The sequence below is a fragment of the Oryza glaberrima genome, chromosome 1, assembly GCF_000147395.1.
Source record: "Oryza glaberrima chromosome 1, OglaRS2, whole genome shotgun sequence".
Classification (NCBI taxonomy): domain Eukaryota; kingdom Viridiplantae; phylum Streptophyta; class Magnoliopsida; order Poales; family Poaceae; genus Oryza; species Oryza glaberrima.
In genome coordinates this window covers 27,316,850-27,334,151 of record NC_068326.1, presented here as the reverse complement: position 1 = coordinate 27,334,151, position 17,302 = coordinate 27,316,850, and the positions used below count along the sequence as shown (strand labels likewise).

The window sequence follows — 17,302 nt, the reverse complement described above, 5'->3', positions numbered from 1 at the left end:
AAAATAGACAAAAAGGTACCCCTTAAACGGAACGGCGTCCGGTCGATTGGGAATTTCTGTGACAGTTTTCACCCCTTGAAATATGTATACCGTATATCGTAAACCGTACAAGAAAAAAAGAAGTTGCTGACGACCCAGTGACTTTGTAACCTGTGAGACTTCCAAGCTAAGCAACAAAAATACGCTAGGTCAACAGTTGTTTGACAAGGGAGGCCCTGGTATAGAACGTTGATAAAACTTGGAGGGGGCATCTACAAAATCCCGGCGCAGCGGACTCTATTTATACGCGGCCCCGCTCCTTGATCCCCGAGGGTGAATCGTAGCGATAGCGGATCAGATTGGAGGAAAACTCGCTAGTACGCTTGTTACTTGCAACACTTTCTCTAATCTCGCTTCGGAAAGATATCCAAATCGAAGAAAAAGAAAAAAAAATTAGAAAGCGTGATTAGCCATTCCTCTTCTCATCTCTAGCCACTTCTCTTCAGCTTTTCTTCTTTCTTGATCGCGAGCAAAAAGGGAGAGAGAAAAAAAAACGGTAAAAGGACGTGATTAGCAAGGATGGTGGCGATCGAGAACCAGAGCCAGGGCCAGCGGGCGGCGGAGGCGGCGGCGCAGCCACGGATCCCCAGGGAGGCGCGGCGGCTACTGCACGAGATGGCGGCGTCGTGGGCGGACGTTGCCGACTGCCGGGCGCTGCAGGTGATTCCGCTCAAGGGCGCCATGACCAACGAGGTGTACCAGGTGCGCTGGCTCAACGGCGCCCCCGCCACCGCCGACGGCGGCGAGGTGGAGGCGGAGGCGGCCGCAAGGGAGAGGGAGGTGAGGAAGGTCCTCGTGCGGATATACGGCGACGGCGTGGAGCTCTTCTTCGACCGCGAGGACGAGGTGCGCACCTTCGAGTGCATGTCTCGCCATGGCCAAGGCCCCCGCCTCCTCGGCCGGTTCACCAACGGCCGCGTCGAGGAGTTCATCCACGCAAGGGTAGGTGCACATGAATATGATATGATTCCGCGCTGCTGTAGCCAAACTCTCTAGCCTTCCTCGCGCCACGGATTGTGTTTTCTCCTCCCGTTTTTTCCCCTTAGTTTTCCTCTGTTTATCTTCGACTCTCTTGAACTATTAAATTGGGTAGGGATTTTTAGGGGATTTTGGTGGTACCTTTTGTGCTTTGGACGAATAAATCTTTTTTGATTTTACCGCGTTAGTGAAAATTTATTTTCCTAAGTTTATTAGCACCAAAATTAGGCAGATTTTGGAGTTTGTTCTTGCATACTGATAATTTTTTTAGCTGAACTCGTAGCAATTTGGGCTTTAACGTTCTTCTTGATACTTTAAAGATTCTACAGGCACTATTCCGACTTATTTATTGCAGTCTGGTTATCGTTTTCTAAAAGGTTCTGCCGTGGGAATCTGCAATTCCTTATACCTTTCTTATCTATCAGTTCATAAAATCTCTCTTCATGCCCTAGTCAAATATCTCTCCTACTTAACAGGAATTGTTTATGTCCACACCAATTATCTCCCAAAATTATTTGCCCCTGTGGCATGAGGCGTACAATCTTATTTTTAAGGGTATTGTCAACAGCTGGAATTTAGTTTTCTTTGCACTCTTTCCTGTATTGTCAGTAAAATTGTGATACAAAGTCAATAGTCGGTGAAGCTATTAATAACTCGTTTGAAAGATTTTTTTTTCTTTCGTTTGAATTAGTCAGCTAGAATTGATAATTGTCCATTCGACAACAGGAGATGTCTCTTTCAGAGAAGCTGTTGATTGAAAACAATTTATCGGACTTGAGAAAAGCAAGATAGCTGACTAAACTGGTGTAAAGTAAGGACTGAATGGAGTAAATCTAGACCATACATGGTCTATTTCTCTTGCGGAATCTCTTTTAGAAAGTGAATTAGGCTATAGCTGTTAAATTGCGAGGCGAAGCACTTTCTGGATTCTTCATTTTGCTTTATTACATGTGTCACTCTCATAAAAGGGATATCTTGTGTTGTTTTCTTGGACGAACAAAAGGAAAAAAAGAACGAAATTTCGTGCAATACTCCTACTATCAGATTTTTCTCCTCAAGTTTTCTGGTGATAATGAAATGTTATCACGATGGAATAACTGCCCGACCTGTTACGTCAGCAACTCAAGCATATACAAAAATTAATGCAATTACTTTCTTTCAGACACTATCTGCAGCAGACCTTCGTGATCCTGAAATTTCAGCTCTGGTGGCGTCAAAACTGAGGGAATTCCACAACCTTGACATGCCTGGCCCGAAATCTGTACTCATTTGGGACCGACTGAAGTAAGAGCATTTTCTCAGATAAATATACACTTGGCACTTTTAATAAGTATATAAAACTAAACCTGGCCGTGCTTTTTCTAGAAACTGGCTCAAAACTGCAAGGAACCTGTGCTCATCTGATGAATCCAAGAAATTTCGGCTGGGTAGCCTGGAGAACGAGATTGCTGCATTGGAGAAAGAATTTTCAGGGGATTACCACGGGATTGGTTTTTGCCACAACGATCTTCAGTATGGCAACATCATGATTGATGAAGACACCAACATGTTGACTATCATCGTGAGTAATATTCATTCAAAATAATGTCCCTGTGATCATATTTGTTTTTTGCTGCATTTTTTTTTGCGTGTATCTATTATGTGCAAATGTGAAATGTAGAAGAGGCTATTGAACGTAGGTTGTAGAACTTTTAAGTTTCTTCTCTCATGTGATCATCTGTTGAACAACAAGCGATATGGGATAGTTGGAACTGCCGTATCATTTTCACTAGTTGGAATAGCGCCAGCCCTTTTCCCTTTCATACAACTTGTTTTTTGTTTGTTGCGTTCCCTTCCCCCTCGACATTTTAAATTGTCACGGCTCTGCTAAAAAACAACATAGTTTTGGTTTTGGACACTACCTACCTTATGGAGGACTGATGCTTTGCTCCTTTTTTTTTTCCCTTTCTGTATACCAATTTGTCACGACTGTTTCTTAAGGAAATCTGATTCCTTTTTCTTTACATATATGACAAGCCCCAATTAATTGTTGGCAATTTGATCCTTTCTGTTCTTCTCATATATATACAGGATTATGAATATGCCAGCTTCAATCCAGTTGCGTATGACATCGCTAATCATTTCTGCGAGATGGCAGCAAACTATCATTCAGAGAAGCCACATAGACTGGACTACAGTAAATATCCAGGTACCCAAAAATACTACCAATGCGCTGTTTTGCTTATGTTTTGGTACTTAAATCAGTTTACACAATCTTGGTCCACCTTGCTTATTTGCTATTCTACATGTGGCAGACACTGATGAGCAGAAGCGTTTTGTGAAGACGTACCTAAGCAATTCTGGTAAGTGCAAATTCATTTCTCGTTTCATTATCTGAAGTTTTCTTTGGCACTACCATGATTATTTGACTGCAACCATTCTTTTTGGAGGAATATTTCTGTTACAAATTCGAATTCAGCTTCCATTGAATACTACTTTTTTCACAATAACTAGCTAAGATATGCTCCTAATTTTGTTTAGTAAGTGAAGAACCTGATGCGGAAGAGGTGGAGAACCTTCTCCAAAGCATTGAGAAATACACGCTCGCCAGTCATCTAGTTTGGGGCCTCTGGGGAATAATATCGGTATGTTCATATTTCTGGATGTCCATTGCCTGTTTCTTTTTTCAAAAGAACTATATGAATCCATTCTGTCACTGTAAACCTGTGCTATTATCTGACCTCTATCTTCTGCAGGATCATGTCAATGATATTGACTTCGACTACAAGGAGTATGCAAGGCAAAGATTCGAGCAGTATTGGCAGAAGAAGCAAGCACTTTTAACTTCATGAATTGCCTGCCTGAAGGCGTCAGGTCGTACCTGAAGGCCTGTGCTGCACATAACTTGTGCGATGTTACTGACACATAACTCCCTGTGAAAAGAAGAAAGATGAAGATGATAATGAAGAAGAAACCCTTTCGGGATCAGGAGTTCTCATCCCGAAATTTCCGTAAGGTTCAGCTTCAGGAGGAAGCTGTGGGCTTTGGTTGCTTTGTTTATAGTCTGAAAGGCAGCGAAGAAAAAGCCCCTTGTTGCGTGTTTGTTTGCTCGACAAACTAAGGCCGCTTGTGGGGCTAGTAGTGCCGTCGTGTTTCATGTGTATGTATACCTAAATATATGTTACATAATGGATCTTGCTTTCGTCGACTCGAGAGTCGAGACAGTGCCTCCATTTAGTCCATATTGTACTATGCTTACATGACTGCCCTGTTGAAGAAATAGCCTATACAGCTGCACTGTTATTTTGGTTGTTGATACTACCTGATAATAATATGGCGTGTACCAAAGCTTTAACGTGGCCATGTTCAGCAGTTCAGGTCATCTTCGTTGCTCTCTGGTGCAGACGAGCTACGAGGTATGAGCTGCCTGATGTTGGTGATACCTGACGAAAAATCCGTCCAAACGGCCGTGATGGATATCAGCTTTCGCTGCCTCTTCCTCCTGACTTTGTTTCATCGGCTCATCGCCATTTCGCCTTTCGTCAATCTCTAACCCTCTCTCCTTTCTCCTTCCCCACGCTGGGCTGCGAAGAGGAAGATCGATGACGCGTGGAATTCCATGACGCGTCGCTTGTGAGCCCGGAACGAGATCTCAATACCCGTTTATGACGGCCCATATAAGTGGAACGGGATTGCCGCTAACAAGCGGCCCATATGTGTTGGCTGGAACACGACGTGCGGCCCAAGTCCGGAGGTGGAATCAGATGGACGTGGTCCATGTGGAGAAGGGCAAAAGTTGCCCAGTCCAGTTTTCGCTGCCCGCAAGGCGCTTGGCGAGGAATAATTCCAGGGGCGAAAAGTTTTGGTATATATTATCGGTTAGGAAAAAGTACGAATTACCCCTCTAACTATTGTGGTCGTCCGAATTACCCCCTGAACCACAAAACTGGACATTCTTCACCCCCAACTATACAAACCGGACGAATTACCCCCCTCGACTCAATCTGCGGTGATTTTGGTCTACATGGCGTACGCGTGACAGTACAGTCAGCATTCTATTTATTAAAAAAATGTGGGACCCATGTGTCATACTCTTCCACTCTTCCTCTCTCTCTCTCACTCTTCTCTCTCTCACTCGCTGCTCACTCTTCCTCTCTATCTCTCTCTCACTGGTCGTCAGCGGCCTTCCTGTCCACCTGCTGCTGCGCGCCACCGCCGGCCGACGCCGCCGAGTAGTTGTCGTCGCCGTTGTTCGCCGGGAACGACGAGTCGGTGATGCGACCGCGATGCCGGCTCGGCGCCGCGGGGCCAGGGCTGTGGGAGTGGGAGCGGGCTGGCGTCCACAGCGGCGTCATCTCGGCGGTGGCCAGCGCCACGGCGGCGGCGTCGTCGTCGTTGAAGAGGTGCCCCGTGTAAGTAAGACACGACACGGCGACAGTGCAGATGACCGAATCTCTCAGAGCAGCAGAGCAGAGCTGCACTGTGCTGCTAGCTGCTTGGTGCGTCGAGACATAGGATTCCTTTAGGCATTGATGATGGACGGCAGGTTGGCCCCTGCACGGTGCGACGCCGGCGGTTTTCCCGGCCACAAGTTCGTACGCCTGCCTAGCTTTGCCAGCCACCTCGTTGGGCCGTGGCGGAGGAAGAACACGTGCTAGCTCGCCTACACACGCCGTCGTCGTCTTCTTTCCTGACAATGGGTAGGAGTAGTATGTGCACTGCTGCTCTGCTAGCACGAATTCTTCCACCGCCGCCGCCGCCCGCCTCCATCCGTCCCCACGCCGAGGGGCGGCCGTTCGTCGTGGCCACGGCCGCCGCCGCCGCCGCTCCGCGTCCCCCGCCTGCCGCTGACCGGCGAGAAAGAGAGAGGAAGAGTGTGAGAAAGAGTGAGAGAGAGGAGAGAGAGAGGGGAAAAGTGAGAGAGGAGTACGACATATGGGTCCCATATTTTTTTTATAAATAAAATACTGACTGGACTGCCACGCATACGTCACGTAGGACAAAACCGCTTGGGATTGGATTGAGGGGGGTAATTTGTCCGATATTGAAAGTTCAGGGTGAACGGTGTCTGGTTTTCGGGTTTAGAGGGGAATTCAGTCGATCGCAATAGTTCAGGGGGTAATTTGTATTTTTTCCTATCGGATATACCGACACATATTTAAAGTATTAAGACCCTGTTTGATTCAGCTTAAGATTATTATAATCTAAATTATTAGGAATAAGCTGAAACAAACAAGTAGATTGTTATGATAGATTATTATAATCTAATAATCTCCTGTGAAGGAGCTTTTCTCAGATTATTGGGTGGCTAAAAACCCACTACCCTTAGATGCCTCCAATAATCCAGAGAAACAAACAGCTCGCAGCTTATTCTATGCCAGCTTATTATAATCCAGCTTAGAGTAATCTGATTTAATAATCTAGATTACAATAATCTTAAGCTGAAACAAACATGGCCTAAATATAGACTAATAACAAAACAAATTACAGATTATGCCTGTAAAATGTGAGACGAATTTATTAAGCCCAATTAATTTGTCATCAGCAAATATTTACTGTAGCACTATATTGTCAAATAATAGAGCAATTAGGCTTAAAAGATTTGTCTCGCAATTTACACGTAATCTGTGTAATTAGTTTTTTGAGTAAATTTCACAAAACTACAGGTGTTTTGCACAATTTATCACAAAACTACATATTTAAGAGCTTGTTTCACAAAACTACATATTTAGTGTCTTTGTTTATCACAAAACTACAGGTATTTTTTACAATCTATCGTAAAACTACATATTTAAGAATTTGTTTCACAAAAATATAGATTTAGTGTATTCATTTATCACAGTGCTACACATTTAGTGTCTTTATTTATCACAAAACTACAGATTTAGTGTCTCCATTCTCACAAAACTACATGTTTTAGCATTGTTAAAACGTGTAGTTTTGTGAGAATGGAGACACTAAATCTGTAGTTTTGTGATAAACAAAGATATTAAAGCTGTAGTTTTGTGAAACTAGTTCTTAAATCTGTAGTTTTGTGATAGATTGTGCAAAGTATCTGTAGTTTTATGAAATTTACTCTAGTTTTTTTATCTATATTTAATACTCTATGCATGTGTCCAAACATTCGATGTGACAGGGTGAAAAAGTTTTGCGTGGAAACTAAACAGGGCCTTAGAGCATCCCCTAATATGGCTTCTTAAAATTTAGAAAAACTCTCCAAATTTCTATTTGACCGGTTTGCTAAAACTAAAGAAAGTAAAGAGTCAAATTTATCGTTTACTCCAACAACCTCTCTTTTTTTTATATAATGGAATGAAACATTCTGGCATTTGCTCAAGAGATACAGCCAATTATTACAAGGTTCACACAAAAGTAAACTCATACAGTGAGTATGTAGCCAAAGTAACAAAACCAAAAGTAAAAGCAAACTAATCAAAAACCAAGCAAGGTAAAGACCCCACAACTACTAAATTCTATTGGTGAATCTCCACCCGAAGTTGGCAAAGAGCTACATGATGAGTGGGTTCCACGTGACATTCTCTTTTTACTTCTTTCTCCCTCCCTCATCTTCCTTCTCCCCACCCGACCCATCCTTCCCCACTGATGCCTATTCTCAGCTGCTCCAATGTTGGAGAGTGGAGACGGTGGCAGACATGGAGGTGACTAGAAGGCGAGGAGTCGACAACGACGATGGTGATGACGGAGAGGTTGAAGGGGAAGATAAGGCATGGGTTCCGACGATGCCGTCGTGACGACCACTGGAGCTTGGTGGACTGATCTAGAATCTCGACACAGAGGGTTAGGACTCGGTCTCAAGAGGGCCGCTTGGGTCACCACGGCACGCCCTCGGATCCACCCCTGGCCTATCCTCACGCGCCGCTTGCTCCATCCTTGCCTTCACCTCATCGTCACCGCCGTCGCTCATAGGGAGGAGAATAGACACGTAGAGCTCACGCTTAGCAAGCCAGTTATGCCAGGCCAAAACTTGGCTAGTTGGCAAGGTTATTGGGGAGCATTTTTTTTTTAGCAAGCTGGTTAAATTTTGGGTTACAGAGTCATTTGACAACTCTGTTAGGGCCTCTTTGGATCGAGGGATTTTTAGAGGATTTCCAGAGGAATACTGTATATAGGAAATATTTCCTTTCATGTCGTTCAGTTCACATGAATCAACCCAAAGGAAAATCAGAGGAAACATTCCTTTCCTGTGGAATCAATAGAGAAACAAAGGAAAATTTACATCCAGTCCTACCTCATTTTTTCCATTTCCTACGTTTTTTCTCTGTCTATCCGAACACATGTTTATCTACAGAATTCTTGTGTTTTTCAATCATCTGTTTTACCCATACATTTCTATTATATTCCTATGATTTTCCTATTCCTACGTTTTTATAATCCCATGATTCGAATAAGCCCTTAGAGTTGCTCCATAGGATTTGGTCGCAATATTTGTCATGTGCCATGTGTGCCGTGCTGTCACGCAAGAATACGTGATAGCAGGCGCGTGACCTACGACGGGCCAGACCAATCAATCAATCAATTGGAGCGGGCCGCAGGCTGGGACAGGATGCCAAGTGCCAACCTAGCCACGTACTCCGTACGCCTGATCCCACCGGAAGGCCCGCGTTGTGCGTTGTGCGTTGTGCCTCCCTTTCTCGTGCGCCGCCGGGCTCCGTTCCATCACCCGCGGTGCCAACTGCCAACTGCCGATTGCGGAAGTGGAACCTGGCATCGGCGGCAACGGCACGAGCGCACGAGGCAGCCAGCCGCGCATCCACCGATCCACGGGCCGGGGGACCCCGAGCGTCCGCCCACCCAGCAGGGCACCGCAGGCAGCCGCGACCGCGAGCCTCGTGTAATCGTGTTGCCTACTTGCCAGCCCCCACGAGAAAACGTCGTCTTGCCCTATTTCTGGGCGCAGAATCGCAGATAGCGTGGTGCCGTGGTGGCACAGGGCAGGCACATCAAGTCATCGAGGAGGTCAAGTCATCAAAGACAGAGTCCAGCTCGCTCTCCTCCATCCAACGGGGGAGGTTGACTGATCGCCCTTGTCCAGGTCCAGGCTGCAGTGTGCCATCGGAGCTACTACGCAGCTTCACACTCAGCAGTCAGCACATGTAAGTTCACAAAACTTGCAGCCTTCTGAACTAAAAACTACACCGTACTCCCTCCGTCCCATAAAAAATTAACCTAATGCTAAATGTAGCACATCCTAATACTACGAATCTGGACATACCTCTGTCCAGATTTATTGTACTAGAATATGTGTTCAGTTTTAGTTTTCGATTCGTTTTTTTCGGGACGAAGGGAGTATGTCCATATATCAGGGTCAAGCAATCCTAATAACTGAACTGAACTGCACATAGATTTTGATATTTTACTTGCACTGTTTGATCACTTAAAAAATTGTGCAAATATAAAAACGAAAAGTTGTGCTTAAGGTATTTTGGATAATAAAGTAAGTCAAAAAAAATAATAATTCCAATATTTTTTAAATAAGACGAATGGTCAAACAGTATAAGCAAAATATCAAAGATCCATGGTATTAGGAGACGGAGAGAGTACTAATTAATGTACACTGGTTTGCTTCCTTACTGGTAGCAATAGATTCAAAACTGCACATAGGAGTATAGGTCAAACCCCAACTGAACTGCACAATCGGTCTGCCTAGGAATCTACAGTATTCAAATGTTTAATTACAAAATCAGGTCGTCACGGAGGCCATTATTGCGTACAAACTCCTCATAGTCAGAAGAGGCACACAAGAGGTAAAGCTAAAAAAAAAAAAACATGCCACGCCCTGGTCTCCAAATACAGAGTGTGGAAGGAATGTACATGATGGCCGATGCTAATTGCGAGTAGGATGGATACTGGAAATAGCGGATGAAATGTGAGAACAATAATTCCTCGGAGACTTCAGAAAAGCATCGCAATTCATTACATAAATTCCCCGATGTACTTGGTGCTCATCCTAGTCAAAAGCTAAAGATTCCAGAAGTGCTCTCTTCCTCAAATGAGAATTGGTCCTCAACCTCTGCATCGGTGAAGGTAAGAGCTCTCTGCAACTTTTTGGGACAGAAAACCTCAACATCGGAAGTGTACACAGCTGTCACAGGGCGGTGATCGGATAGCCTGATATCAACTGTCCTGTAGGCCTGCAGCCTCATTCCCTTGCCAAAGGAAAGAATTCGGTCACACCTACAAAGTTAAACAATATTTTTTTTGTTAGCACGCATCGCTCATCGCAACTTAGAGATTTCCTCATACACAACCTCAATTCTTACAATACCTCTTATTAAATAGTAGTAATGAGGTGATTAATCGTGAGTTATGAGGACCAATTCTTTCCTCTTACACAATACCTCTTACAATACCTCTTACACCTTCATGAGTTATGAGGTGATTAATCGTGTAAACAACAATGAGGAAAAATGTTACTACCTCCGTCCCATTCTAGGTTGTTTAACATGTATTAGGGTTAGAAAAAAATACTACAATACCTCTTATTAAATAGTAGTAATGTATAGGTGGATCTGAGATTATAGTTGAGGGGTAGAATGGTGAGAAATTTGAATTGTAAGTGGTTGATGTGACAAGTAATACTTCAAAGTGATAACTATTTTAGGACAACTTTTGAATGCTAGAAAGACAAGTATTTTATGACGGAGGGAGTATTAAGAAAGGACAGGATAAAAAAAAATGAAGAGCGTATGCAGATCAAGTTACGAATGATCAGATTAGCATACCAGGCAGGTGTTCTCCTTCCAGATTTTGGCTCATCACTCGTGTATTTCTCTGAGTTAACCTTGTACTTGTATGTCGGGGGAAAGCTGATAACTCCTTCAGTCCACCCATCAAATAAATGCCCTTTCTTAAATTCTCGTTTTAGCTATCATAGAGTAGAAAACAGTGAGGTACTATGTATTTATAAAGTAGTAGGAGTATGTCACAAGATGCTGCACTGCTGCCAAAACTTTACCTGGTCATTCTGGAACAAACCATTCCAGTCCTTCATGGATATGAATTCATGTGTTTTTTCATATGATAAGTTGATCCTATAATTGAGATCTCCTAACCATATTATCCTTCTGAAATATTCAAGAAAATAAAAATATTAGACAAACTGATAAGATTTATATAAACTAATAAGCAATGTTTCCTGCAATTCTTGATCAAATAAAACTAAAATGAACAAAAGAAGTATAAGAAAAATTTCAAATGTGTGCAACCCTCGAACACATGCTTCATTATGTGATTTTTGCCACTAATATGCACAGATTCACTTCAACCATTTATCCCTTGTTATACCATCATATTTAAACAAGTAAACAGTGACGCCAAACACAATCTAAACTGAAACTGAGCCATCATCTGCTTCATTATGTGATTTTTGCCACTAATATGCACAGATTCACTTTAATCATTTATCCCTTGTTATCCCATCATATTTAAACAAGTAAACAGTGACGCCAAACACAATCTAAACTGAAATTGAGCCATCATCTCCAAAAGAGTATCAAATGGCATGGATAAAAACATGCTTAGTTTAGCTAGAGCTTTAGGAATTGCGTACTGAGCTTCTAGTGTTTTAGAGTTGCAAGTTTACGTACTTACTCATGGTCATATATAGTCTTAGGCATGCTAACTCTGGAAACCGGATTAAATATTGTCCTTCGATGGATTTCTTGCACATCAGCATTCCTTTTCAGTTCATCTCCATCCTTTTCTCCAGAGGTCAGGTGGCAACATATAAAGCAAAAGAGTGTTTGATAAATGGACATGCTTACTGCTATTGATCCCTGGAGCATGTTCAAGTAAGAAAAATTAGCCCATTGTTTTCTAAATAGCACATTGACTTACCAGCGCATAGTAAATGTACATGAGATGGTACGACCAAAGTGCACAAAACTAGGTGCTAAAACGAAAGTGTAATATGATCATTAAGAAAAAAAATAGTATAAAAGAATGCTAATTTTGGCTGTGCCTAACAGTAGAGGCCGGAGATGTAAACCATTTCTATTATCCAAAAAAAGGAATGCTAATTGTTTTCTACATATTTGGAATTGCTAAAGGAATTGAGAATGATGTGCTTCACGGGAACTTGCCTTATTACCAATATAACCCATAGCACCGACACCTACGGTTGATACTTTCAAATTTTGAATATGCTTCCGCAGGCTTCTTCGTACCCATATTGAAATAAAAACTCCAACCATCTGCTTGCTTATTATCCTTACGAAGTATGGTCTTTTCGTTTTGACTAGTGCACTTTTGATGTTAAAATCATGAACTAAACAATCATCTGGAAAAGCATTGGAATCTCCATGTGCTGATTTGAAAGACAAACATGACCTCAGTGCCTTCTCTGAAATAAATGGTTTCGTGCTGTCTGGAAGACGCTGGGCCAATATATCCAACGGTTGTTCAGGCCAAATCATTCCAAGCCTCTCTGAGTAGCTGAGTGTTTTAGTTAACATTTTTTGATGGATTGGCTCTTCCAAACTAGATACATAGTCTTTAAAACTTAAGTTGTGTGATCTATCGAAAATCTTCATTGAAGGCACCCTGCTGAAGTTGTTTCCATTTACGGTAATTTCAGTAGGACCAGAAGTAGAGTGCTCATATTTATTACTATGAACACTGTCATCATCAACGGTAAAATCTTGTTCATTCCATGGGTGCACTTCCCCGCCACTTTCGCTGTCAGATTCACTAACAAGTTCATCTTCCACATCGTCAGAAGGCTTGAACCTTGATGGAGAAGGAGGATCACTGTGACATTTATATTTTGGTTTATCAGGACTAATCTTATTCAATGTTTCACGAATGATATGTTCCCACATTGCGACAGGACGGTTGTCTTCAGCACCAAATATATTCCCAGCATTTAATGGAACAATTTCTTGAAATCTAAAAGATAATAAGTTCAATTTGTTTAATAGGTGAAAAAAATAAAAAGGAGAAATATCAGTCATAGTGTAATATGAATAAGTAACAAGATGGGATGCAACAATTTACCCAAGAACATAAATATCAGCTGGCTCCTCCATATCCAACCAATCTTGAATATCCAAGTCATCAGGTGGAAGTCTTCCTGCAACATTCCATGTTCCTACGCAGACCCTGCATATCAAACCAACATTTTAAGGAATAGTGACAGAACGGCAGTAGATTTTATAGGTTTCAGCTGCAATTAGGCTTGATCTTAAGGGGTTATTCTTGTGCTAGGAAAGATAAATATATTGAGGAACAAACCAAGTCATTTAGCTTATCTGAAGCAAATTCTTACGGAAAATACTGTGAACAAACAACTAGGCAAGTCCAGATAATCTGAAGGGAGAACAAATGCATGCCTGAGTTCCTTAATGTCGATATATTGGGCACGAAGGGTCTCTGACTTGCGCCTTCTATTAAGCTTGTAGGGAGCACCCTCCATTTGGCTATCTGAAGATTTGATAGTCTTCGTCAGTGCACAAGGAAGCTACCTGGGCTTTCTCTGATAGGATGTGTATGCCAGAGGTGCTTAAGAGGTAGTACTAGTTCCCATCGAAAATTGGTGAAAGGGTGGACTAGTATGTACCATGTAGTATCTCTTAGTTTGGCAGAATCAACACCGTATTTCACAATTTTCAGTGTGTGGCAAAACAAAGAAGAAAACATACTATTAAACAAAACCTGGAAATAAGCATCCAGAAAAAAAGAAGTTTGCTACTGTGATTAATATAGTAACTTATTTCGTTGGTGATATGTAGTTCAAATTTTTCATGTGATGCTTTGTCAATAACCCTTTTGCCGATGAATGTGTTGAACACAATAATTATGCGAATCAAATAAATACCAATTGTCTCAGCGCCCAAACCACGCAGTCTCCTCTCCTCATCATATAGTTGGCGCTCCCAATGGCACATTTCTGCACAAATCCCATTATAAGTTCAACTATTATTAGAACCAATTTTTGAAAAAGAACTGAACATACATATGCCGTAGCCAACAAATTTAAGTGCAAAATTTACACTTGTTTTCCCTTTTTTAAAGCTGCCTGCTTTTTGTCAGCATACATGTGCGGCAAATGTATTTATGGCCGTCAGATTCAGATGTCCTTTCATTTTTTTTCCTTATTTCCTTTAGAAAGATTGTACTAGTATACTATCTTAGGAATAGGATGGGAGAGCTTGTCGTTTTGAAATTCACTAAACAAAAGAAACATTGGTTTTAACATTCTTTGAATTCAACGTCTAATTTTGTTTTTTTTGTTCTAGGTAAACGGAGGAATAAACAAACCAAAGGAATAGCCTAGGAGTTGGGAATACACCACCACAAGAAACCAAAAGAACAATACAGTCCACCTCTACTTTTTTTAAGAGCGAGGATAGTAGTGAGTTATAAGAAAGCTATATGCTTAAGTGGAAGAGAGAGAAAAAATTGAGTGACTCTCATAGAAAAGCTAGCTCTAAACATGCTCCAAAAATATGCATTAACTTCGTGGCGAGGGAAAGAAAGAGGAGGAAAACAAATAGAGCTAACCTCGTAGCTAATATATTATACATGTTAGTTCTACAATAAATTTAGTAAGGAGTAAGCTCTACTGTTAAACTTGCTCTACTGAGCAAGGTTAGAAAGGCATCTCCAAATTTCGTTAACTCCCCTTCCACTTCCTATCCTTTTTCCCCCCTGAAATACCAGAATCTTACGGTTGTGCTAAGTGCTAACTGGACCAGCTCAAGTTGAAAGAAGCAACCGTCAAAGCTCTCATCTTTATTGGTTGTAAGCAAAAACATCCACCTACCAAACCAATCGATGCATTCTTCTGGTCCACAACTTTTCTTTTCCAAAGAATTATGATGGACAAAAAGATCAATTCTGGAGACGAGGGACCAGTGGTTGAACCAAAACCCGAATGCATTTCCCGATCTATTGAGCTTCACAGCGAATTTTGGTTTCGATTTTTTTTATTTTTATTTTGCAATAATGAAGCCCATGTGGTAGAGAGAGGGAGAGGGTCTAGATCACCTTCGTACTCGAACTCGCTATCGGTGTCGTCGTCGCCGGTGGCTTCGCCCTCGTCGGCGCTGAAGTCGGATTCCGGCGACCTGATGTTGAGCCATTTCCGAAGCACCGTCTTCGGCCACAGCTGTGTGCATGCCCCGCGTCGCGTCCGACCAAACGCATTAGTTAGCCCCCGAGCAACGAAACTCCGATCCGAGAGAGAGAGAGAGAGCGAGCGAGCTTTAGCTAGCGCGGCGCTCACCTGCTTCTGCTTCCTTCCCTTGCGCCGCATCGGCCTGGACGAGGCGCCGGCGCCGGCGGCGTGGTGGCTCGCCGTGGCAGCCGGCTCCTGCTGGCTCCCCGACGCGCCGAGCGGAGGCAATGAGCGAGCCGGTGGCGTGGCCCGCGCCGACGCGGAGGTGGAGGAGGCGCCGGCCATTCGCGCCCTCGTCACAGCCCACCAACACAGCGCACACAGCAAAAGGCAACTTCTCCGTCCGCCTTCCCTTTCCGGTTCCTTCTTTTATCGAGTCCGGTGCGAAGCTATAAAACGGCAAATTTATTAGCGCTTGGACTTGGACTTGGACTGCACGGCAGCTGGCCTAGAGAGACCCTAGAGTAGAGCCGCAGCCCGCAGCAAGCAAAGCACCCCCCCCTACTTGTACCAGCGCCGCTGGTGGCGGTGGAATGGTGGATGGATCACGGCCGCGACGTGCAGGCTCACGATGTGGCGCCACGCGGCGCGTGGGTTGGCTGTGTCGTGGTCTCTCCCCAAGTTGCACGTACGCGCGCGACCAATCGCCCGCGGCGCCCGCCCGTGCCTTGACCCCCCCCCCCCCCCCCCCGGCCTGGGCCACCGTCGTCCCGGCTGGCTCTCGGTGACTGGAAGAACAGCTATCGCGGTGACCAAACCAAGCTCCGCGTTCTCCTCGTGCCGACCTGTGCTGGTGCTGTGCCCCGCTGCGCACCGTACGTCCATTGCTCTACTTGAACCGGACGGAGACCCGGTTTATCCTCCTATCACGGTCACGGGGATTCCCTACTCCTGTACTACAGCTACCGCTGCCGCTACCACTTGCTCTTCTTCCTCGCAGCGAACGAAGCTTCTTTCGACGCGAAAAAACCTGTAGCTATCTTTCTTCGCTCGTCTCGTCGCCGTTGTACGTGACCTGTATCGCGGACCAGGGTTAATTAGTTCGATGTGACTGAAATCTTGACATGGGCTTGGTTTAGTTCTTAACTTTTTTCTTTAAGCTTGTAACTTTTTCATCGTATCAAAACTTTTAATTTTAGTCAAGCTTTTAACTTTTTTTCTTTAAACTTTTAATTTTAGTCAAACTTTCAATTTTAGCGTGGAACTAAACACACCCATGTTTGTGCAGTTTGCCGACCACCGCGCGTGTCAAAGTTACATTCTTCGTGTACCACACTACCCCGGTACCTATCCGAATACTACGGATTTGTCGCTAGAGTCTTAACGGTTGTTGCATCGTCATTTCATCCGGTGGGAGTTTCACACTTCTTCAGGTTCCAACTTGGAGCGTATGGCCGAGTGAAAAAAATGGACGGTGCGTATGCACGGCGGTGGGCCGGTGGCTGCCATGGCATGGGCACAGCGTATGCGCGGAGAGATTTCCAAGCAAATCCGCATGCACGTGTTTTCCACGCAAAGCAGCTTGGTTTGGAGGCTGTTTCACCAGTAGCTTGACAGCGATCAGCCGGATTAGCTAGGGCAATTGATGTTGCTTGCCTGGCTGCCGCCTGCAGATCTCCCTTCCTACTTCGCTTCATCTCACCTTTTGGGTGCACTCCTCATCTGGGCCAGCATAACCATTGCACTAGTTTTTGTTTCGTTATAAAAGTTTCTCCTCTTCTTTTTTTTTTCTTTCTTACACAGGAAAAACAACTGCCATGTTCACACAAATTTGTTTGGGCATTCCTGCATCTCTTCATTTTTCTCTAGTGTTTTACGTGTGACTTCAGCTAGTCTACAGTTATGCTGTTATATGGGGCACTCTCAAATATTAATACTGATCACGCAGAACTTGTGGTTGGTAGCATATTGTTACTTTACACAAATGATGTAAAAGAAGGCGTGTTGTCTGGCCCAGAGCACAACAGGTCGAAGAAGAATCCTCTTGAAGATCGTAAACAACAGGCATGCTAGCCAACCAAGAAAGATCGAATGGGGCAATGCTCAACCATGATTGACTTGTAAAAAGATCAGGAGCTCATCTTTCCTCGTCTGAGATTATTCAGCTGTATCAATACTAGGATTGACATTTGGTACAAGCATAGCTGGTTCGTATTGCTTCTGGATTCT

At 43.6% G+C, this 17,302-nt stretch overlaps 2 protein-coding genes across 2 annotated transcripts; one reads left to right on the top strand and one right to left on the bottom strand.

Moving 5' to 3' along the window:
• The first annotated feature begins 304 nt into the window (after positions 1-304).
• LOC127785637 (probable choline kinase 2) lies at positions 305-4,314 on the top strand. Its single transcript, XM_052313042.1, has 7 exons — positions 305-981; positions 2,180-2,301; positions 2,383-2,578; positions 3,088-3,205; positions 3,312-3,359; positions 3,538-3,641; positions 3,753-4,314. Exons 1-7 carry the CDS (start codon positions 559-561, stop codon positions 3,846-3,848), a joined length of 1,107 nt encoding a protein of 368 aa, XP_052169002.1. The 5' UTR covers positions 305-558; the 3' UTR covers positions 3,849-4,314.
• A 5,241-nt stretch (positions 4,315-9,555) lies between these two features.
• On the bottom strand, positions 9,556-15,600 carry LOC127752994 (type IV inositol polyphosphate 5-phosphatase 3). The gene is made up of 10 exons (XM_052278450.1): positions 15,242-15,600; positions 15,004-15,124; positions 13,832-13,903; positions 13,347-13,437; positions 13,012-13,116; positions 12,099-12,903; positions 11,608-11,792; positions 10,973-11,081; positions 10,740-10,882; positions 9,556-10,191 (listed from the first exon to the last, which is right to left on the bottom strand). The coding sequence occupies exons 1-10, from the start codon at positions 15,416-15,418 to the stop codon at positions 9,969-9,971; spliced, it is 2,031 nt and encodes a 676-aa protein (XP_052134410.1). The 5' UTR covers positions 15,419-15,600; the 3' UTR covers positions 9,556-9,968.
• Positions 15,601-17,302: the final 1,702 nt, after the last annotated feature.